Consider the following 25,186-nt stretch of genomic DNA (forward strand, 5'->3'; position numbering starts at 1 on the left):
AACAAAAATAAACAAACCTGCACACGCGCGCACACACACACACACACACACTTGAACCAACACTATAGCTGGGTTGTGAAAGCCTCGGTCCAGAAAGCGCTTGCGCTGAGAACATCATTTCCATGCGACTGCATCCAACATGTTCTTCTTTTAGCCCCGCTGTGACCTTCCCTAAAAGGTTCCCCCTGCTGGGAAGGACTTGTTTTTGCCTGCAGTGAGATTGCAAATAGGGTGTGTGTGTGTGTGTGTGTGTGTGTGTGTGTGTGTGTGTGTGTGTGTGTGTGTGTGTGTGTGTGAAACAGAGTGTGTGTGTATAAGACCCTTGAGACCTTCTTTTGATGGCTCAGTGGCTTATAACATCCGCAGCCCTTCCTCTCTCTTTTCTTGACTATATATCCTTGCAGTTCATCCTCTCTCTTGCTCTCCAGTGGCGCCGCCCTGCTGTGGGGATTTGTAGCTGCGTTAGAGATAATGAGCCGCACTGTGCTTTATTCTATTTAGCTTTCATTCTGTCACATGATTTCTCAGATGCGTGTCAACAGAATCATGATGCGAGCCTCTGCTGTAACTGATTACAAATATTCGTACAGCAATTATGGCTGCTTTATTCCGATTCATCTCTCGAGCGGCCCACATGCTTGCCTTTGTGCTGTGAATAACATCATTTGGAGTGTGAAGGCTAAATGTAAACATCTAGTCTGCTCTGTATTTTACCATGAATGAACGCAAGGCTGCACAGCGTTCTGAACAGTCTTGCGATAATGAGCTGTGAAGATTTCATTTTGCACCTCGAACCTGGCTGCGCTGATTGTTTTTGTCATGAAAACACTGCGAGGGGAAAACAAAAAAAAGAAAAAGTCTCTCACATTCTCTCTCTCCTTAAGTCTCTTACCTTGCGCCACATCTCTCCTCCTTCCTAACTGCTCCACAATCCTCTCTAATAAGACACTTCAAGAGGATTAAGGGAGCAGGATAGATGAGTAAAAGGAGGAGAAAAAAAAATCACGTTACAAACGCTGGGCTGGGAGAGTCCAATCCATCTCTGAGTGCAGGGTGCGGATCCCATGCAGCCCCTCATTTCAGCACATCCTTTGGGTATTTTAGCACGGGCTTTTTGGCAGTAATATATGGGGTAAACTCCAGCAGGATTCTATTACAATCCCAGTGGAAGACTACATTTATACGGTGCTGTGGCATTTTTCAAAGTAATGGCTCTACTTGTGTGTTTAGCGGCGGGCACTCGGAGCGTGGAGCCTCGCTGCAGAAAGCTATTACGGCTCAATCTTGTGATATGCAGTTGAAGTGTGAAGGTTTCGGCTGATGCTATCAGGGCGCTTGAATTAATTCATTTGAATGCTGGACGGCTTTGCATTCACCATCGGATTAGTTACCGACACCACGACCCTAAAACCTCAACATTTTCCCTATTCCCTCGCAGGCCCTCAGACCGAAAGAAATGTTCAATTTCAAGGTGTTTAAATACGATCAAAGACTGGTACTGTGATCTGCGTAGAACTGCTGACCCCAGCGCTCTTCCTTCTCACCTCTCCTCTCAGCGATCTGCAGGTAGCCAGTGGACAGGTACTGCTCCATGTCCTGCTGGAAGGCTTCCTCAAAGAACTTCTGCCGCTCTTTCAGCTTGACCTGAGGGGTCGGGAGTCCTCCCTGCTCTGCCCCAGGGACCCTCTGTGCATGCTCCGCGTCCAGCTCCACTGGGAAAAACAAAAGAGAGAAAGTTTGTAAAGTTGGAGGTTCTGAAAACACGGAAAACTAGAAGGCCCTGGCCCTTTGTTTATTCAACGTACTTACAGCTCAAGTATGACTTAAAAAGAAAACCATGTACAAGTAGTTATTTATTAAACTTACTTTACATTTCAAATTATTGTAGCTCTATGCAAAGTCTCGACTTGACTTAAGTGAGGCCTCTGAGCCTGCGGTGAACTTTGTAAGACATAAGATGCATCAACACTTCAGTACACCGGCCTTCTCCACCATCACTGTGATGTCATCTTTGAACAAGTTGGATTTTTCTCCTTCGGTCAATGGCTATTGCTGGCTATGCCCTCATTTGTGCTGGCATTATATGAGGGGCCATTGCAAGACAAGTACAATCAAGTTTGTCTCAAGGGTATCTCTACCAATTTTACAACTTCAAGTGTGTTTACAGGTCTGAGGACACGGCTTGTCATCTAATAAATTGCCTCCAGGGATATCCCTTAAGAGGCTACATTGCAGTGGGTGATCATTTCTGTCTTCCTCCACTGATTTTCATCTTCTGTTTTTAAACTGCCCATAATGAGCTCAACAGTGTGAAAGTGTGTGATGCTTGACCAGTGGGCTACTTTTAAAACCTGTTGCCTACATTACCCACAATGCAAACCACAATTCAACTTAATTTACACAGTGACATCACTAGAGGGAATTTATCAGACTACATGCAGCTTCCTATGGAGCTACTACTTTCATACATGCTGTTATACTCACCAAGACCTAGAAACACACTTTAAAAATGAATTCCCCCCTTAAAGTTAACCTTTAAGTGCAGCACCTTTATGAACTGAACCTAAACACACCATCAGAAAGGACAGCTGTATAATGATACAGATAATGATATAAAAGGAGCCCACGTGAGCACAAGCCTCCAGCAAAACTGAGCAATAACTACAGACTTATCCTCAGTCATTTCTTGGAGATCTCGAGTGCGAGTGCAGCACATTTAAAACCTGAAAAACCTTCCAAATTCTAGCTGCTGTCGACTAAATGAACACTTAGTAATTTAAAAAAAACACACTACAGATGGTGAAAGCACTGCCTCTTTTTTTGAATACATTTAAAACCAACTCTTGTACAATTTTCTATGACCAAAATTATTTGATCTGAAATTAATAAGTGCTGTGAAATAGACATTAGGCTGGGGACAACGTTTACTGAGGCAGAACTATTTCTTAGTGCTCCACAGCATTCCTATTCAGTGACTCAATGCTCTGTCTGGACCAAACACCATCAGTGAACTCTCACACACGAACCCCCTCCTCTGCAGCCTCTTCATGAAATCGACTCATCCCTCCCCTGCTGTCTGTATGCTCAGTCATGCTGTGGCATTAAACGGGGGTGGGGTTGTGTTCTTTCCTGAATTTAAGGATTACACGGTCATTCAGTTATTAGTCCGTGCTGAACAGTGATTCTTAAAGGTGCCCTGGCCTTGACAATGGATTTACTGGGCTCTGATTGGTTCGCACAATACTCAGGGGTCAGTGTGATAACTGTGCACTTGGCCCTGTTCTGCTTGGCGGTTTCAGACATCTGGGAAGTGTGTGTGGACCGGGCGGTAGGGAGGAGCATACTGAAGAGATGGGGCGATAGAAAGCATTACCCTGCGGATAGAGAATGGCTGTGTGTGTGTGTGTGTGTGTGTGTATGTGTGAGTGTGTGTACAGCTGCAGCCTGGAGTCTCTGACAGGCTGTCTCTTTAGCTTTCTTGTCTCCCTCTGATAGATGGCAGCATTATATAAGGCCACTCATGACTCAAACTACTGTGGCAGAAGCCAGGCCCCAATATATTAAATGTCTGATGTATCTCTGATCCTTTAATAAGAAATAGAAAACAGATAAAAATCCAAATTCCAACAAAAGCCACACAAAATGAGGCAGCTGGATTTACAATGGTGGCTCCTCAAGGTGTTGGCGTAGATGCTGCTAGCATCTGTAATGCTGCAATGCACTGCACTCGGAACTGTTGCAGTTGCCATTTACATCTCTATTCATCCGATCTGTGCTTGATTGTGAGCGTGAGATTTGAGCCTACTCCTTTTTAAATGCCCAAATCTGTCAAATCAGCTGTTGCTTTTGAAGTTCAGAGACTTGTCATACAACCCTTTTCTGTGGGTGTCCACATTTTCCCGAGCAAATGCACTGGGATGTATTTAGATTGGACGTTGGGAACACCAACTCTGAAATATTGACTTCTGACTTGCAATGGATTGCAGCATTATATCAGAAAGGCATGAAAGGATTTACTTGATGGAAAAGATGTCTTCAATATTCTCGCTACTGGCTTCGCTAAGTGCTTTACTTTACTTCCTCTGCTGCTGGTAGCACTCTCCCACTGTTGATCTGATTGGTTAAAATCAGCCAGTAATGGACTGTGATAGACTGTTTGCACCAATCACCTGACAAGATTCTTTGAAAGTTGAAAGTGCCTGCCTTTTCCCAAACAGTTTCTAGCAGATGGATTTGTGAGACAAACCATCTGGCCCGCCCGGTTAGCACAAAAAATGCACTATTCAAACTTCGTGGTAAGCAATTAGTGTCTGAGAAAGTAACGGGCCAAAGGAATGGAGGGCATTCTATGTAGGAGATACGACCTGAACCAATTAAATGCTGTGTGGTCTCGATGCCAACACAGAGTGTGAAGTGGTCAATTAAAACTGTGTGGTCTGCAGTGCCAACAGGTGCACTTCCTTCACTTTTTTTCCCCTCGACGACGCTTCTTCACAAACCTGGCTTCAGAATTATATCAAAATCAAACTGCATATCCTTACCTGATGATAAAAACAATGGGGAAAGCATGTCAGCATGCAGACAACAACCTGACAAACTGAGCCAAAGATGCTGGCAGACTGATAGAGAACACACACACACACAAACGGAGGTCAATGATTGGTCAGCTGTCTGGTGTGATATGAACATTACCTCCATCTGACTGTTTTGTGCTGCCTGTCTTACACGGCTCTGCACCATTCTCTGCCTCTCCTCGGTGTTCACCAGCCCCTCAAAATCAATATGCTCCTTTCTGGGAGTGTTAACTCTACTGCAGGATCAGAGTGGGCACTCTTACACAGACCAGAATCCTGATAAAATAGGCTGGGCCCTGCAGGAGCTCGCAGCAGATGGACACACACACACACACTCTCTCTCACACAAAGAAGGGAACAATGAGGTCCCACCAGAGCTCCCTCACGATAAACATCAAACCAACAGCCCTTGGAGACGGGGGGGAAAGAAAAGCTCTTTCTGTGTGTCGTTCCTCACTCAGTGTCCAATTTATCTCCTCTATCTGACTGCCCCCCTTCTCTCTCTCTTTTTTTTTTTTTTTTTACACCACTCCCTCATCTTTCCCTCCTGACTCAGTCCTACCCTCTCTGTTGGCTGGCTGGCTGGTGTGTGTGTGTGGATGGATGTCTTGTAGAGACTGCTCTATTAGATTAGGGGCCTCGGGGAAGCTTTGTTCAGATTGTCAAGCATTGTGTGGGGTTAGACAGAGAGGGAGCGAGGGAGAGAGAGAGGCCAGTGTGTTTAGCTATAATTAGGGTCTGCGGACAGACAGCATTAATGATAGGGCTAGATCAGGCCTCTTTATCTCTCGGTCTCTAATCAAATTCTCAATCCATCATTAGCCCGGGATGTCTATTTATTTAGACCATATATGTAGCTGTGGAGTGTGTGCATCCATCTGTTTTCTGCCTGGCTCGATGTCTAAATGCGTCCTTTCTTTCTCCGTCAAACCTATACACGAACCAAGATGCTTCCTAAATGATTGCTTTCAAATGTACCTTGAAAGCCTCTTAACCTAAACAAAGCATTGAATATTTCCCTCAGCTGATTGTCATCCTCTACCTCAACTGATGATCTTTTTTAAATCTCTCCAGGCTCAGACATAAAACCTCTGTTGCATACATTTCTCCTCTGACGCTACATCCTTTCTTTCTAATCTCCCCTTCCTTCTTCTGGTCTTTTCTCCATCATCTCCTACCAGTCAACCGTATCCTGCGATGCATGTTTCTGTAGCTACAGGGGACTATTTTTAGGCCACGCTCATTTTTAGCCCGCAGGATTAAGTTTGCGCTGATGACTTTTAGTGCGAGAGTCATTAAGTCCGACAAACTCCATCCTCGCAGGGCACTCTGTATGGTTTATGCAATCGTACGGATATACCATAGATTCATGTAAATATCTACGCTTGCACAACCTCCCCAAACAGTCTTGTGCGACATGATTCAACAGCACACCCAGGCATCCAACAGGCTTAAAATTAATGTTAGCTTCTACGACAGGCTAAAATCAGTGTTGGCTTCTTCACTGGCAAACATTGATGTGCGGTCCTCCAACTAGCCAACATCAGTGTTAGTTTCTCGAACAGTTGAGTAGCCTTTCAATGATTGTTTTGATGTACATTTTACACAATTGACCAGCCCTTCCGACTCACGTGAATGCACATGTACTGTAAATGCTCACATGGGCCACCCAAAACAGTCTTGTGTGACACGATTCATATGCACAAATCACACACACAGACACACAGACACACACACACACACACCTGGTGATGAGTCATAAGGGCTAAGGCAATTGCATTATGCTAGTCACAGCAGATGATGTTCATTGAAGTGACATTATTCAATTACAAAGACAAATGTTTCTTGATGGTGCTTGTGCAGTCGCTGCTACAATCCAAAGAGGTTTTGAAATGAACCCAAAGAAGACATTCCTTCATGAGAAACTTAATGAAGTTATCTAGCAATAAATTTTCATGTTCAACACTTTTGCATTCAAAAATGACTTTCAACTGAGAACTGAGGAAAATCTGGTGTACTACCTGAGTTTGTACTCGCAGAGTTACTTGTCGTGTCTGTTCCCGCAATCATCATAAGGGCCAAAAAAAAGGGACGCTGTCCCCTCGGAAGCTGTTTCTGTCTCACTAAGAGTCGTCTGCTCTCCTTCTCACCTCTCCACTGCGTGACCCAAAAAAAAAAAACGCAGGGGAAATAAAAAGAACAGAAATTGCATTAAACAATCTCGTTCTGCTTGCTCAGATGGCTATTTGTGCAGACAGATCGATATGAAATGAGACTTTTAATGCAATTACACTCATCTCTGTTTCCAGCGGCAGAGCAACGTCTGGTATGTGTTCTACGGATGCAGGAAGCAGAAGCCACAGGAAGCAAGCTGGTATGTCAGGGAGTGCGCTCAGTTGTAGATGTGTAGACGTGTGGGTGATCGTGCACCTGTATGTGCATCTTTTTATGCACCAACTTCAGAAAATTAACAAGTAAAGGAGCATTTACCTGCCGATGAACTTTACAATTTACTCAACATCATAAAAATGCAGTTTATGATCGGCCTGCTATTTGAGTTTGTGTCTGTGACCAAAGCAGAACTGTGAATGTTCTTTCATGCGATATATAAATGTGGGGCCATATATAGAAGCACAGAGACCCAGCCTTACTAGCTTTGCTCCTTATTTGCAGCTTTTGTGTAGAGAGAGGAGTAGCTGAGAACTGCAGCTGACGAGCATGAGTGGGAACACGCCATCGAGGGCAATTCAAGTCTGAAGGATTCAACATGAGCTTTAGATTTGACTAAATGGCGTAATTTTCTCACAGCTTGGCCCACAGAGCGAAACCGCTAATCTTACAGTTAAGTGTTCAACATACAAGCTTGGTCACCACATCTCTTTTGTACGGGTGACGCCAATTTGGGCTCACTTGAAACAGGAGCTAATTTTGTTTCTTCAAGGAAATTCAAGGCTCCTTTTCTTCTGGATTTCTGAGCCTCTTATTTTAAACCGTCTTAATTAGAGCTCTTTCAGAATGTCATTTAGGATTTCTTAGATATAATACTGAGTTAGACTCCCTTTAAGTGACCGTAAATAACAAGCAACACTAACAGCTCCCTTTTCAAATGGAAATATATCATTTTATGAGTCATCAACAGCCAATTCAAGTCACCGCTGAGCCTGGTCCACAGTCATTTACACTTTGTAGTGCACTTCACAGATCAGGTGCCGCTATAAGCTGTGCCAATGGAGAGAAGGTTATGTTTGAAGCCTCGCTGGGCAAATGAGGGATGGACGGGCGGCCTGTAATGCCTGCACACAGGCCCAGGATGAGGGCCATTGTTTGTGTGGACTCTGTGTGTGTGTGTGTGTGTGTGTGTGTGTGTAGACAGTATCAGATATGTAAATGTACCTTTGAGGCTGTTTGTGTATCTGGGCTACACAGACAGGAAGTCAGATGAGTGGTGAGAGGCAGGATGTGTGGGGGGTAAACATTGTCATCCATGTGTCATTCTTGGAGAAAGAGATGACGAGGGGACAGGGACATGGCCACAGCCTGTGACCTTGAAGTAGAGGCTAAATGGGTCTGAAAACTCACTGCAAAAAAAAAAAAAAATTACAGAAAAGTTTACTCACTGCTTGTCCTATCTTACACATTTCAAAGATAGCAAAAGTTATATCTCCCTGTTACATAAGTGACCTTGGATCTTATCTAAAGATATCCTAACTATAACTGCATACTTGATTACTTGGTCTGTGCTGAGAATGTGCACAAGACTGCCTGTTTCCATAACAATGGCTATCAGATTTTAGTTGTCACTGGACAGCTAGCTCGCTGTAGTGGAGAAGACATCCCAACAGACGATCCAGTTTTAGCTTTGATGCAAGATGGTGGAGGAAACAGTCAGAGACAGATGGTAGCCTCCCCAGCAGGCTAACATCAATGTTAAGCTTGTCCAACAGGCTAACATCGTTGTCAGCCTGTCCATCAATTCCTAGTGTAGGAATTTTGGATTGTATACGTAATATCAAATTTCCAGTCCTAGGAATGTGATTTTTTTTTCCTAAATGCAGCTAAGAATCATGTTTCCGTAATGTCAGAGATCCCAAATGTCATCCAAAACTGACTTTCTAGACTTAAGAAGTTTCCGTTAACAGGGCCATGCAATATTTTTTAATTTTTCAAACTGTAATATTCGTTTCTCATGAGTGCAATTAGCTTTCTTTCCTATTATGATTAATGCTCAAACAAGCCATCCACCATCTCATTATAGCCGTTTCATACACTTTACATCACTCTGACACACCAAACAGATCAAACGTTCCAATATCTGACACAAACACCCCTTGTTCTACCCGTCACTTTAAATTAGCTGTCTGGTCTCAGATGGATTTGTTTCCGTTTGCTTATAAAGTCCTAATATTTCATTCTGAGACAGCAGCTTGCAGCCCTGAAGACCAGGAGGCAGGCTTGACAGTGGAGACAGACACTGCTTCTTCTTCTTCTTCTTCTTAAGCCCCTGCTCACTCAGCCGTGGTATTTTTAGATTCTGTCCGCCTCGCTATATCTCTCAAGTGCTCAGGTTTCCGCCAAAGGCAGCCCCCGTGCTGTAAATAACACACGCACAATCGTTTCTTTCTCCCTGTCGCACACACACGTCAAATTACTTGCATGTTATGTGGCAAAAATATGCATGACTGAATTGGATAGAACTTCAAATGCGTGTGCAAATAAGACATATGCGCAGGTGACGAGGCACATTACACACAAACATGGGACCTGAACTTGTAATGACCTTATTAGCTTCAGTAAGTCTCAAGGTAATTTTAGTTTTAGTTTTTTAATTAAAGTTAATTAATCTACTCAAATGAGCATGCACTGGCCTTACAATGACTTCATCTTCACACCGATCATCTTCACATTGTGTGGTTCACTAACCTACACCACATACGCTACACACTTGACAGCTCAATGACCCCCCCACCCCACACCCACTGTTCTTGTTTCATGGTGTTTCTTTTTTCCTATCGATAACACCTGTCTGTTTTCACTCAGTCTGTCAAGCTGCGACAGTGGCAGCTTCAGCCCGTTTCTGTCCAGGTTCCTTTTTCAGGCTGCAAAACATCAGATGTTGAGTTCACGAACTTGCAAAATCACTCGCCAAATGCCTGCAAGACTGGAAGAGAGTGTGCCGTTTTTTTATTTAGTTCAAGATGGACAAAATCATTAAGCTACTGTATTATTAGCTCATCGTTGGAACATTTTACATCTCATATTACGCCTCCAACAGCCTCTTAGCATTATAGTGTTGTTGTTGTACTGTGTAGTAAAAGTTTGATTTCTTAACAACTCTCGCCTGAGGGATCCAAGACTGAAACTGCAACTACAATTATTTCTCTGCGTGTTGATTTTGGTGACATATTCGAAAACAAAACTTGTACAGTACTTCTCTGCAGTACTGAAGAAATGTTGTTCAAAATCTTTCACTATGGCTGCCGGCGTTACTTTGTTCTAATTTACATGGAAACAAGAAACTGATGTGAACTTTCTTTTTAAAATTCAGATGGAGGCTGAAAACCATGTGAAAATTATATGACCTAATTCTGATAACTGAAGGCCCCTAAAGACAAAGAGAGGAGTGTGGCTGTTGTACATTTTACTGTTTTAGAGTAAAAACAGCAGACAGCAGAGGGCTGCAGTGCAGATTGGGCAGCACAGTGTACTACATGCAGTTTGTGCTCCCTTCATGTTTTCCTTGACCTTACAGCAATAGAGGGCAATCGATTTCTTTGGTGTTTGTGGTTATTTATCTATTTTCCAAAGTTGCCATAATAATATATAGTATTTAGTATAAATAAGTATATAAATACAACATTAACTGCAGTAAGAACAGGCTATATGCTTAATTATATAGAGATTATTATTCATGTTGTTGGTCTTTATGACTTATATTTATCATCATTTATATACACCTACCTTTTTCACATACTAGTCTACATTAAAAATCCTGTCAACACTCTATTTTCTATCATTGTTTAAACCTCCTTGGTCCTTGTTCTCAGCTGTACGTCTATATGTCTACCTGTACATTAAAAGGTGTTCGATGTAGTTTTGGCAAATACATTTTAACCAGAGGAGAAAGATCTCCTTAAACTACAAGAATTACATCTAAGCAAACAAAATGAACTATTTCTTCATTTTCACTTCTGAAGAAGTTGTTAGTAATATGTTTCCCTATACAATTTTAGCTAAATAACCTTATTTAACAAATAACCAATGTAACACTTACTTGTACCATCAGATCACACTACTACTCCCACAGGAAACAGTCAAATATGTTAATAGGAACATATTAATTAATATGAAGAATTTATTATCACAATTTATGCCCACCAATGCAGCAGTATAGTAACATTCACACACCATTGTTACTCAGTGTGCCAAGTTTTCACAGCTGGAAGCGTGCAGAAAATAGTTCTGAGCTGGTTTGTAATCAAATGAGTGTTTGCAGTGGTGCAGCAGTCAATGACAGGTGTCTTAAGAGGGGCCTCATTATGTGGAAATGAATACAATAATATACTGAGGATGCTGCAGTAACATGTTGCTTTTATCTTTACTGAGTCATCTATCCATCTGGAATCACGTAGTCTGTCGGAAACAGTAAGTGAAGAGGCTTAGTTACTCTTCATACCATCGTGATGCTTGAAGCTGTGCTTTTGAAGATAAAGATGTGGGCACTTATAGGAGAAGAAAGTCAGGAGCTTGTTACAACCGACTCGTGACTGCATACATCTCGGCTTCTCTCTCTCTGACCGTCAGTAACCATTGTCTGGTTTGAGTGGGAGTGAGAACACACATTTAACCAGTTTTGCTAACTACACATGTAACCAGGCAACTGCTCACCAACATGTAAGTTGAGGCTCGGTGGGAGGGCTCCTTCCTGCTAAGTCTTTCACAGTCTGAACACCACCGGAGGACAGAGCATTTTTCATTACAAATTGGGACTGATTATATGTTTAATGATACCACACAGCTTCAGAGACCCCATACCAAATGTAATAGCCCATTACACAGCCCTAAGTGATCATTTAATTCCCTTTTGACCGTTTCCACATATTAACACATTCAGCTAACACGTCGAAACAAAAGTTGGCATTTCTATTTACCTGGTTTACTGTCCATCAATTAGTTACACAAAAAGAACAAATGGCACCATATGTTTGAAAAAAGGCATCAAAATTGCCCTCTTGGATGTCCCTTCGGTCGAGAGAACAGTTGCCCTCTTTGGTACCCTTCCAGTTGTAAATGTATAACGGTGGTGCCCCAAATCATACAGCTGGTGCCCTATTGTTTCTGCCCCTGCCGCTCAAACATCCCGATTCCGCCAAGGCACACAAACATGAACACACAAGGTCACAATTAAGCAGAAAAGGGTGCTAGCTAGCAGCCCAACCATTCTCATAAGAAGGGCTGTACAGTGGGATTAGGAATGTACCAATTAGAAGTGAGAGGGGTGAAGGTCACACCTGTAAATCAAACATGCCCGAATGAATTATACAACTTAAAACCTTGTGTGATTCTGACGAGTGACGTGAAATAATGCTACGATAAATAACTTTAAACATCTTTGACTCAGCACCACATCAGACCCCTTATTTGTTAGCCCTGTGAAAAAAAATACGTTGTGGCGTCTATATTGCCTCGGCCTCTCCTCAGCTCTAATGTTGCTGATGCTTGAGCACTGGGGAGATTCTGGTAATTTTACAGTGAATGCACTGCAGGGGATTTAAAATGCAGCCTCGGTCTGTATCATCTAAAGAGCTTAAAGCCAGATTTGATAAAACCCAGGAGGCTAACGGAGCGTTTCGACTCTAAAGTAATCAAAGCAGCAGCAATATATACTGTTAGGTCCTTATGAGGTGGGAAATAAACACAGCTAAGGTGAGGGGGGAGAAAACTACAATTTCAGTCAAAGAAAATGAAATCTGATCATATATCTGTCCAATAATAGATTATCTTAGATATTCTGCTAAGAAAATAAGTTAAATCTGTCGGTATGAATGTTACAAAGATGTATAACTCAGCAAATGTGAAACACACACATTGCCACACACTCAGTTACATAATATGACACATTCTGATGACAATAACTACATCCTGCATATCAGACAGAGTGCTTTTATTATTTTGCCACACTTAATCTGATTTGACACAGCAGGGAAGCAAGAGACACTGTCTTGTGATTCCTAATGATCTGAGGTATTCATCTTTTTGTCGCCAAAACTTTTGTGATATTCAATTCATTCTCAACTCATCTTTTTGTTTAGCTCAAAACTGTTTTGTTGCTGCAGAGGCACATGGTGAGCTCTTGTTCTTTTCAGCTCTCTGATGAGCTGCAATTTCCGCCTGCTTGGTTTGTCCTGACGGGTTCAAAATCACAATATTGTGGGGAGAGCAGCCTGAAGCAGAGTTGACAGAGGCGAATGTGACCAAATGTACTCTGTTAGGGGAATGTGAATATACAATTTATTTATTTATTTATTTTAGCTTTTTGCTTCCCGCTGCCAGTTGACATTTACCTCAAAACATTACCATCGCTGCCGGCATCTGGCCTTTTTAAAATGTGTATATTCAAGCGTACAGTGCGGGTGTATGTTAGCGTGCAGTCGCACAACAGACAAGCTTGGAGGAACAAGTTTACACCAGCAGGGGCCAGATGGTTAGAAAAGGTCACGTTAAAATACATGGAATGTATCCGGACAATGCATCAGCTTTATATGAATGTACATTAACACTAAGCAGGAGGTTCTGATCAGGTTAGACGGTTGTTTAAATCATGCCTGACAAAAAGCCACTTTGGATTAATCAGAAACCATACTTGCAACCAAACCAACTCAAACATGAGAGATCTGTAACAGAGTTCTGTGGACCTCGGTACTTCACAGACTGATGGTGAGTTGGAACCATATTGTTTAAAAGATAAATAAAATCTTCAGTGTCAGAAATAAGACAAAGTCCGTCTGACCCTTCGAATGTCTGATTTTGACGACATAACTGATAAATCCTGCTTTGGCCGTGAACTACGTCTGTGCAGGAGGCTTCTTAGGGGTCTGCAACCGCCACAGGTACTGGATTTGTTTTTGTTTTTAATTTGTCAAAGCATTTGATTTATGGTTTGATGTTAGGATGTTAAGAAATTTTCTTCTAATATAACAAAAAAGGTTTCTAGGATAACTTACCAACCTTACAGCTTTATGATCCCTGATAATTATAATCTGGGTGATCTTGATGTCCAGTGACAGAAAGGGACAAGGAGCTGGAGAGTAGGTTGCTTTATCTGACAGCCTCTGGCATTACATTGTCAAAAAGAGGGTCCATCCGTCGAGGAGAGAGAGAGAGGAGAAAAGGGGAAGTCTACATGATCTCAGAGGTCGCTCAGCTCTCCATGAGCCTGTCAAGCCGCCCACCCCACACAATCTGCTCAAAAAACGACGTATGGGTTTGCCAACAGAACACGCTGCCCACGTGAAACCTCTTCATGTTCGCTCATGCCATCTGAGTCCGACTGAATCTGGCTGCACTCTGCGATTCTCACAAGGATACTGAACACGCCACACACTTTTATATTGAGCACCCACTGTAACTAATGTTTGAGGCATGGGTGATAAATGATTTTACCTTATGTGTGGAAATTGAATTCTTGGGTTAATCAAAATTTTGCAGTTCCAGTCCCTTGCTTCATTTGCTATTCAAATGCAGCTAAAGCCATCCTTTCAAACAGGGATTAAATGTGTCTTAATGAATAATGAAAAATTAAATTTCCCATACTCTTCCCTGTGCTCAGAGATAAATATGGGAGAGAAAGAATCCCTGGGCTGCCAAATAAATCAGCGTTCAGCCAATGGGCTCTCAGCACCTGACAACGAGGAATCGAACTACAGCGGAACTGGATACAATTTATTATCTCTGGTAAAGGCTTTAACCATCTGCACATATAGTATAGTACAGCTATGTCATGCCTTGCTGCTGGAAACAGATTTAAAAATTACCCAGCTCCCCGGGAGACAATTAAAAAAGCTTACATCACCAAAACCTCTGTGAACTGTTAATAGGCAGCTGAATGAGGAGGTGAAAGGAGGAGGAAGTGAGGATGAGAGAGGCATTTTCTAACAGGTTAATTGCATGCCTTGAAGGAAGGTTTACTCACACCGATAAGGGTGATGTCTTGTTTAACGCTGGGTAGCGTTGTAATGACTGCATGCTTCCCTCTAAATGAGGAAACCTGGTCAATCTGATCCTCACACGGAGAGTTAAAAATCTCCCGAAGGCCCCGTAGCACCTGAAATACACAACAAGAAACAAGAACCCAGAGTGCACACATGCCCTCAGGTGTTTTCTGCAATCTAACTCAAGCAGCTGAGATATTCTGGACTGGCTAAAGCTCTTCACAATGGGATAATATTGTGCCACGCTTCAAAAGGGTCAGTTTCAAGTCAATTATGGGCAGGAGAACATGATGTTTTGCAAATGCAGAGCTGTATGCATGAAGATCTCCACACCCAATGTGTAGACGAGACACGCACACAATAATTTTATTTTCAGGAATGTAAATTTTAGACTTCTAGAACATTCACGCAGGCTTTGATGCATTATGCAGGAATCTCCTCTTTTCTCCCCACCCCTACAAATGCAGCCTTACATCAGCAAAAACCCACCGCGAGCTCCCAGTGAAGACACCTCTCAAGAATGACCCGTTCACTTCTCTGAGCAAAGGAAAGTGGAAGAGAGAGACATAGACAGGAGTCAGAGACGTGGGATGACATGAAGCCAAACTTGAACTTACAACTTTGTAGATGCTTTCACACAAAGAGACCAGAAAGTATTTGTATACAGTCTACTGTATGTGTTGAATAAAAACTAAGCTCTGCAGTGTTCACTATAACCAAATGATTACAGATCAGGTTCAGAGCCCTGGCACATAACCTTACTAGTATACCATAGGAGTTAAAAAAGGTATTCAGCTGTGAAAAGCTGCATGTGTTGTGATACAAGTTTCATAACTATAAAGTGAGAGACAGTGGAGCGCTGTGGGGTTACACAAGCAACACACAAAAACAGAGCATAAGTCCAATGAAGCATATGCACATTGTGGGATGACAAAGGCATAAGAAATGTAAAAATATCCTTGAATAGAGTTGCATGAAGTCTCAAGCGGTGCCAGCTCATATTTTAATAACCTTGACAAAGTCAAATGTTTCACAAATGCCTTCAGCTAATTCAACTTGAAAGGCGGTATTTCCGTTAATAATCTTGGCATTCATCTATGAAACATTACCCAAGAAGAGTGTCGAGTCTCCTTGTGCATGAATATCCCATCACTTCAGCTGAGAACATGTGTTTTTATATACAGTACAGTAACTGCACCGCAAATAACAGGCCCACACACATGTTCCCTTTGATCAATCTTTCATCAGTACTTATGTTCGAGCCAGAGGCAGGATGGATGTTGTACAGGTGCTGTATGCAGGTGATAAATGATAGATTAGTTTACGTGCAATGTGTCTTTCAGACTTTATAAAAAACTCAAGCAGGTGTCCGGACATATGAGCAAAATATGGTTGTTTCATTATTTAAAGGTAATTTAATCAGGTAGTTTGATGGCAAATGTATTTCATTGGGATAATTTGGAATGAGTTGAAAAGGACAATGACATGGATCTCTCTTTAAAAGGGTAACAAATTAAGTGTGTTTACATGTCTTGAAGATGCATATATGCAAATATGAACACGTAGTATTATAAAGCCTTTCTTGGCTCCAGAAGAATTAGCATGTATCTGATATATTGCTTGTAGTGATGTCATTCATGCCAAGTTGCATTGTCGATTTTGGTCTTTTGTTTCTAAACTGTAAGAGCTTGACTTTACTCACCTGTAAATGCACTTCAATGTGTGAAATTATCCTCTAACTGAGGTTATATACACTTTAAACCCACGGTTATTGGCAGCAGAGCTATCTTATGAAGTCATTCATCTTTTTAGTCATTTTGGCACACCACCCAGTGACAATTATTTCTGTGAACTGTTAAACTCTTTGTGAACATCTCAAATATACATTTTTGATCAAGATTTTAGAAGAGTATTATTTTGGTTTGACAAGCTCATCTTTTGAATTTTATAACAATCTCAAAGGAGTGAAGGCTCAAAAGAGTCTGTAGTAAAGGCGTACAGTATATACTCCCTTTCTTTCTCTAGAAATGACTAATACTGGTTATAATGTTGAGCTAATTTGAACTCACTTTTCTTCCTCAGGCTTGCATCTCTCTTTCGAATGCTGCTCTTTATGTCTACAACATCTGATTTGTTCCCTTTTCTTGGGGCCGTGCCATTCATAACCTTTGCCTTTATTTAGCAACCTCATTTCCTGCTTGCACTGCTGAACAACAATAGAAACGCTTCCAGCTAAGGGTGCTGGTGGGATTGTGGGTTTAAGATTTAGGTTAAGAGGCAGCCAAGTGAGATAATGGAACTATTGAATGAATGTACAAATGTGATTCCTTCACCGTCCCCAGGAACTGCCCTACTGTCATCCTGTGGTGACCAAGTACACGAGAGGGGGAGGTTGAGATATTTTGTGTGCGCATGTCTGTTCATGTGTTTACCAACCTTTCAGTCCATGACCTTGATAAATCCACCTATTACATAGAAATCTGAGGGGGGGTTTTTTTGCAAGCAGCCTCTTTTGCTTCCCTTTCAGTTACTTTTTTTGCAGTTCAACGAATCATGACTGGTTTCTACGCTGTATAATTTAGGCAAGTTTTTACATGGTCTGATCATTGACATGCAAGTTCATGTACCTTAAGAGATTCTAAATTTTAAGTTAACCAAAAAATATGCAAAACAGCAAGTCCTGTGGGTGAAAATGTATAATTTATGAGACAGGGCAAATGATACTAAAAAGCTGCTGAATGCAGGTTCAGTAAAGGCTACAATTATGTAAATAAAATGTCAGCACAACCATCAACAACAAAAAGGAGGCTGCAGTGAGCACCTAATTATCTACATCATCTTCTCTCGCAAAAGGGAAGACCAGAAGGATCCATCCAGCTTGGTTTCAGAAACACAGCCTCATTTCAGAGCCTGAAAGATGAAAATTGCAAACTTATTTTCATGGGATTCTACTAATCTTTTACAAAAGGCATCTATTTCCCTTATCTTTTCCAGGCAATTCAAAGATTTAGAAAATGACTTTATGTCCCATCAATGTCATGCACAGCTGCGACAGATTGCCTCAAGGTGAGGCTGACAGGATGTTCACAATATAGCGACTGAAATATCCACTACACCATAAAATCAAGACACTTAAATGTATTACAGTTTCTATTGAGAATGGTACAACATGAGGCCAACAGGCTTTGGATGGTTTATGAGAAGAAGATGTCAAGTAGTGGAGTTTTTTCCTTCTGTTTTTTGCTCTATAAACTGAAGTAACCATGTATGGTAGACAACATTTGGATGCATAGCCTCTGTGCACTTTAGTGCCATTTCCATTTCAATGACAATCACTGCAAACAGGCCATGACAGCAGCCCCATGAGCAAAAATGACTTATGTTACAACACAAAACATTTCTTGTTCAGGCTGAAAAGACTGTCATTCTGGAAGCAGCTGGAATGTACTTTCCAGGTTACTGACATGAAGGTGTTGTGGTAATGATGTGAAACTAAAGAGGAGCTGTACGAATGCTATCTGAAAACTCGACATGTTCAGCTCTCTAACTATCGGGCAGAGAGCTTGCACTCCTTCCCCTAAATATTTCAAGGGTGTTTTTGTTACACCCTGACAGAGATATCAAAAGCTATCAGCAATGTCTCTTTGTTTTGTCAAGCTCCACTTCTCGTACCCGTCACTGTGTATTTCTCACACACATTCTGTTCATCCCTTGTTTGTTGCTCCTTTCACTCCCTCATTTATCTGCAGTCAAAGTGAGCCCTCATGTTAGCCCTGACATGAATTGTGAAGAGCCTGAGCGTGGCCGTGGGGAGAGAATGTTACAAAGAGCATTTGCACAGCGATGAGGCAGCTTCACAGATGATAGATCATGCATGCACACAGAAGCCCACAGGCATGATTTAATCCATACTGCACTCCCTTCTTTGATATCATCCCACCTTCCCTATTTTATTTCAATATTTCTCTGATGTAGTTCAGACTTTGTGCTGAATGTCCTGAGGCTGAATACCACTGCAGATTCACGATCATGTGGTTCAGCATGTAAACCTTTTCAGCTCCATGATACTTACATTCTCACCTCTGAATCAAAAGCAACCGTTCACACAGTTGATGGGCATGGTCAAAACTTTGTAGCCAGTATTCAAGAAAGGAATACCAATTTATTATTTATTGCTATGAGTGAGGGTTATCATAAATATTTTAATGTTTATCTTATCACCCTCTATATTAGCTCAGTCGGCATAGGCTGTGTGCCACGTTGACAATGAAACACTTCTTATCACATTCACATTTCATGTTTACTTTCATGCTGGGGTGGGGAGGTGATGGGCACGGCTTTACAGGCAACAAGGCTGCCAAGCTGGTGACCTCAGCTCGAGTTAACATTTCGGCATTTGTAAGTGTTCAACCATTTGATGTGTTTGGCAAGGGAACTAAGCGTTTCAAAATTTTTAGATGCGACACCAGGCGATGATTTCGAGGAGACCTTACCCTCCAGCTACAAAAAATATGAGATTTTTGATGAAACGTCAGGGCCTCTCCAGTCATGTTTGTGGCAACCAAAAACAGGTATTTTTAAGCCAAATCATGATGTTTTAATAACTCTGACCAAGTGGTTTTATTGCCTAAACCTAACAACACCATAAGCACAGTGTTGTGACAAGACTTGAACCTAAAGATGCATCACATTGTAACATAAAGAAGTCTGAACTCATCTGTTTTGCAAAAATGGATTTAGCCAACATTTACCATTTAGTCTGGTGATTGGTTTGCAACATTTATATACTGTGTTGTGCCATAAAAATGATGAATCTGCAAAAGTATAAGACCATAAAAGGGAAAATATAAAGAAGAATAATACAGGGAAAATATGTAAAGTAAAAGTGCACTTCCCAGAAAATCTTTATTTAATTATAGTTTTATATATATACAAATATATTCAGTATTATGTAGTAAGAGGTTTGGGGATCAGTCCCTTTTTATTTTTCCATTACTGGAGTATGACAGCGGCCTTTACATACATTTCTAATGTTTGACAGCGACATTTCAATCGAACTGTACAAGCACAGTACTCTTGTTTATCCATGTATGATATGGCTTTCACCAACTACTTGACAAAAGAGCTCTTAATTACCCCTCCAGTCTTTAGAGTTTCCTTCCTTCCTCCCTCCCTCCTCCTACTGTATTTCCTTATTCTATTATAGACCTGCTTTATGTGGCACGCCTATGACTCCATACAAAATAGGTAGACTTTAGCAACAGCATCACACCTTGAGATAAAAACTTGACTATTATCCCAGTGATGATACTGTATTGTCAATCCATCTGTTTTTGTTGTTGTATCTGGCTTCTAGATGGGCTGCACACAGTCACCTGGCACACAGCGGGAAGGCCTTCCCTCCCCCACAGAACCCAGTCTTTGCTGTCTCCTTTTGTTTGTTCACACACCGCTTACAAATCTGCAAATACACGCATGAAACTGAGAACAGCATTCACTGATATCCCAATGTACATACCTAATATACAGACACATATTCACGCTCTAAAACACTTTTTTTTGGAGAGTAAGGTACAGAGACAGAAAGAGGAATGGGGGAAACAGAGGTGGAAAGATGTGTTCCTTCACCCCAGTCCAACTGAGAGGTCCTTGAGGGGGTTTATCTGTCTCTGCATGGCCAGAGGTATTTACCCTTATGTAAGGCAGCGGCCGGGGGGTTGGAGGACAGGGGGGAGAAAGCCTATAGGAGCCTGAGCTGCAAGGCATAGTAGCACTGATGACCTCAGCATGTAGACGTTATACAGCACGCAGCAAAAGTACGCACACACAAACACTTTTATGAAGGCGACAAACACAAATGTGAAAATCACATGCAAAACACTGAACTTTCATGAGCTGACAGTATAAACTCTGTAACAGACTCCCTCTCTGTCTGAGTCTGTAAATACTGTCTGTTCAACCGCGGACCTAATTAGAACAACTCTCTGGCTGTCTGACCACACTATTACTTCCTTCTCGATCCTCTCTTTCTCTGCTTCCCAGGAGTGGGAGGAGAGGAGAGAAGAGGGAAAAAAAGCGACAACCCACCTGCTGAGGTGCATCACTCAGGGATGGAAAATGCAATTTCTAAACCATCTGTGACCAGGATTTGAGAGAGAAAAAAAAACAAAAAACGGATTATATCAGCCTCTTCTTTGACTAGAAAACTGATTTTGTGTTGTGATGGATGGATGTCTGTATGAGAGTGCGTGGTGCTCTTTGTTCATCTGTGTGTACATGATGTGTGTATTGTTGTATGTCAACATGTGAATTATGATTTAAGACAGTCTGTCATCTTGGTCTTCTAGCTTTACATCATCCCCAGGCATATGTGAGTGGGCGTTTGGAATCATCTGACAGACTTAAATTCAGATTCATCCCTCTGACTCTTACTTCAGTAACTGGGGCACACCAATAAAATAAAACAACTGCCATAACTCTGTGTGTAAAATTGTATACCAGTCACTATTGTTCCTTTAATTACAATCATTGTGCCCCTTGTGGATCTGTCCAAGTATTTGTTCTATTGTCGTGCCGCACTGCTCAGAATACAATTTCTCAGCATGTTGAGGAGTGGGACCTCATTTGTAGCTGTGATACTGAAAAAAGGCAGATTCTATGTCTTTATTATGATGGTAAGAAAATGGATGGATAGATGGATGAAAGTGTAGCCTCCCTGCTGATCTTGGCATGTGGCACTGAACAAAATCAACGGAAATCTCACTTAAGTGAATCAATATTTCTAACTGCTGAGCAGGACTCCTGGTGTGCCAAGTTACGTGAGCCCTGACTGTGACCTTGCTTTGATTAGGGTAATCAGGAAAAAGACAGTCTGTTAAGCCCTTTAAAGCTCAGAGATGCAGTGCCTGTCAAGCTTTCAGTTTTCACACTTGTATGTACAAGATCGACGTGAAATTGATTTAAGAGAGGGACAGACAAATTCTGCATTCCAGACAACTTGGAATTGGAAACTGGAAGTTTCAACTTGGAAATTCTGACCTACGACGTCAACTGGAACACAGCATAACGTTGGCTTCTCGAGATATCTTGTTAAAAGACTAGAGGTAAAGTTAACAGGTCCCAGGGGAAAACTCAACTTTTAACAGGCCTGCCATGCCTGGCAGTCTGGTTGCTGAGCCATGATTGGACAAAAGGCTGCTCAGTGGAGCGATTTAGTGAAGAGTCAGCTCAAGTATTTGCAATATTTCCTTTTACATGTCTCTGTCTACATGTCTGGCAGATGATTCTTGATTAAAATCTGGCTCCAGTGTTATCAAAAACAAACATACTGCACTTCAAAAGAAGGCTGTGGTATAGTAAACGTATCAATCCACATTAAACCTACCTGAGCACATGTAGCCGAAACCTTAACCAATATGTTAAAGCTGAAATAATTAGAGCACTTATTGTGTGTGATTAGGGCCTAGATTTCCAGTTGCTATCATTTTTTTAAAGACTGAAATACCCTGTCCTCTAGATACTAGAGGTAAGAGATTCTCCTTTGCTGCAGTCTATGATCTCTGTGCAACCTCCATCCCACCACCGCCGCCGCCGCCACCACCTCCAATTAGCGGTCTCCCTGATAGTGTGGAGGCCTATGTTACTCTCTTACGTCTTTTTATTATTCTTTTCATTATCTGCAATGTGCTTTTAGGTTTGACTCAGTCTATTTAATTCCTCCTCTTTACCAATATTCTCTTTCTATTATTCTCAAGTCATTCTCTCTTCACCCACTCTCCTTCATCCTCCACCTGTTATCTGTGCCTTTTCTATTTCACCCCTCCTCTGCTGCACTGCTCCATTCTTCCTCTGTCGTCTTCTCTTCGCTCTGTCATCCCCTCTCTCACTGCTCATTGTTCACCTCGTCTCCTCATTTTGGTGCCCTCTTTTACTTCTTGTCCTCTTTCCTGCACCCAGCTATCTCCTTGCCTTCCCCTCCCTCTCCCTCAGTTTCCCCTTGTCTCCTCTCTCTCTCTCTTTCTTGGTCTGTGGCACTCTTTGTAACACACCAAATCCCAAAAGCATCTTTGCTGTGAGACTGTTCCTGCTAATCTAATTGAACAAGGATGATCTTAGCGTAAAGATCGCTGGGAAACCCAGGCAGTAGTACAGTTGAGTAAACAATGTGAGTGTTGAGAGAGGAGACAGCATGCTCAAGGTTTGCCAACAACACCTGTTAAGCCAGGTGGACACTGCTGCAACACAGAGTGGAGGGAAACAGGCTAGTGCGAGAGAGAGGGTTAAAGGAAGGAAAGGACAATATGCAAGGCAGGAGAAGAGAGACGTAATATGTCGTCCATCCCAAAAGACAGTAAAAAGCAATCCTGACAGATAAGTGGGTAAACACAAACAAATTAATGGAAGGATGAACTATAAGCACAATGTGCATGGATAGCAGATAAGGCTTATGTAACTGTGTATGTTTATCTGTGCCATGACCCGACATTTACACAGCTTTACACATGCATACGTTATGCAAAGGTGGGAGCATCTTATAAGATTAGTATCCCTTCTCCATTTGCTTGTCTTGTTACAATGTTGACAAGGGGTGTCCTCTTCAACTTTTTTTTTTTTGCAGTTTAATAGTTAGTGGTAGGAAACGCAAATCTACAGAGCATGAATTGACTTAAATATCAACACAGTCTACAGATATAATTACCATTTATGTCACTTGTAACAAAAACTAACAAAAAGGAGGGTCAGTCAGGGTTAAAGTGTGATTATTAAGTCTTATGAAAATCAACCACTTGTACCCTGCTCCTCATTTTATCCTTTGATGACACAGATTCTTTGATGTATTGACCAAATTCATCTTGAAAAGACAATTAATATCATCATTTCAAATCTTAACCTTCTTCTGGGGCTTCAAAGGGAACGTGGCCTCCTTGAAAATGAACAGACGAATTAAAGATGTGTCTGCCTGTGTACACAGTGTCTGTGTTTACATGCTATGCGAGTAATGTAATTGCTGCTGAATTGCTAATTAGCAAGCTAACTGCATTTGGGTTACATGAGACTGAGGTGCAGGGGGGGATGCCATACAAGTATGAACACATACAGTCTCTCAGCCAGAGAAGACCCTGGATAGAATGTCAACACAGGATCCAAACATTGTCACTTGGCAGTAAATGTGTCACTTGCAGTAAGTGTTTAAACTTCTCAGTACATGCAAATATTTGGATGAGCATTAGACACTAGCACCTTCTGTGCTGCAGCCTGCCAAATGGCACATCTCAGAAACTCAAGCTACCCTCTCTATATCTACAATATCACAACATCTCATCAGAGTGAGTAGACTGATGCTAATTATCATAATAAAGCATCAAGTCAGCTGATATTGTTGTAATGGGTACTTTAAAACCCATTCAGTACAGTTTTTGGACATAGCTGAATATTTATGCAAGACTAATAAACCTTCAAAAGTTAGCACACTCATACAATTTACTAAAATACTATCAGCCATTATTTCTTTTAGCTTTATCCCCAAAAAACTTTTCTTCCCTGAGAAAAGGGGGGAAGTTTCTTCTAGCTTCTAGCAGCATTAAAAGTTGAGTTTGCCCGTGGCTTCAGCCGTCAGGGACATTGCAGGAGCCAGCTACTGTACCATATTTCAACAGTCCACTCATTAAAGCAGCACAAAAGACTAATCACATCTGCAGCGCTTTGATTTACATGCAATTAAAGTTTCATGTGAACCCAGATAAACCAGACAGGAGGAGAGTGAAGAATAGAAGGATGAGAGAGGATGGAGGAGGGGAGAAGGGGGATAGGAGAGGAGATTAAGGCTCGGATGAGACACCAGCAGGGAAGAGAGCAGATGTGTACAGCAGCCAGGCACGAACAAAAAAAGAAAGGTGGGGACAGAGAGGAGGAGGAGGAGGAGGAGGAGGAGGAGGTGGTGGAGGAGGGAAGAGAAGAGAGGAGAGGAGAGTAGAGGTGAGGCAAGCCATCATTTGGCAGGAGAAGTGATGACACAGCACATCCATCTCAGTGGCAGGTGCCTGCTGTTGCTCCTTTACAGAGGATCCAAACTAACAGGAGGAGAGAGGGCTCAGCACCAGCACTACGCTGTGATAACAACACAGGCGGCTGGAGGAGAGATTAAACAAACGATACTCTTATCTAAAAATATCCCTGCCCTACAAATAAATGTCTTTAAACACAAATCCATAAATAGTCCATAACTATGCTTTATTTTTCTCTCAACTGGTATAGGATTATATAATGACAACATCTTGTTTGCTGCCATTTTTAAATCAGCAAAATAAGTGCAGTAAGCCTTTTATTTGATGTTTTAATGAGTTTATGTTGTAAATTACTCGTTAATCTTTTATTGTTTGGGCATGTCCCCTTTGATATTTACAA

General features: G+C 41.7%; 1 protein-coding gene across 3 annotated transcripts in view; it reads right to left on the reverse strand.

The window, feature by feature from the left end:
* Nucleotides 1–25,186, reverse strand: part of dtnbp1b (dystrobrevin binding protein 1b) — a 77,897-nt gene that overhangs the window by 6,952 nt on the left and 45,759 nt on the right. For 2 of the 3 annotated variants that reach the window (XM_037094075.1, XM_037094077.1), the window contains one exon: nucleotides 1,545–1,712. In XM_037094075.1, coding sequence (XP_036949970.1) covers nucleotides 1,545–1,712 — 168 coding nt within the window. Of the gene's footprint in view, nucleotides 1–1,544; nucleotides 1,713–6,595; nucleotides 6,663–25,186 lie in introns of those variants that run through there. The other variant, XM_037094076.1, reaches the window with a different exon arrangement.

This window comes from Acanthopagrus latus, chromosome 3, assembly GCF_904848185.1.
Source record: "Acanthopagrus latus isolate v.2019 chromosome 3, fAcaLat1.1, whole genome shotgun sequence".
Taxonomy (NCBI): Eukaryota; Metazoa; Chordata; class Actinopteri; order Spariformes; family Sparidae; genus Acanthopagrus; species Acanthopagrus latus.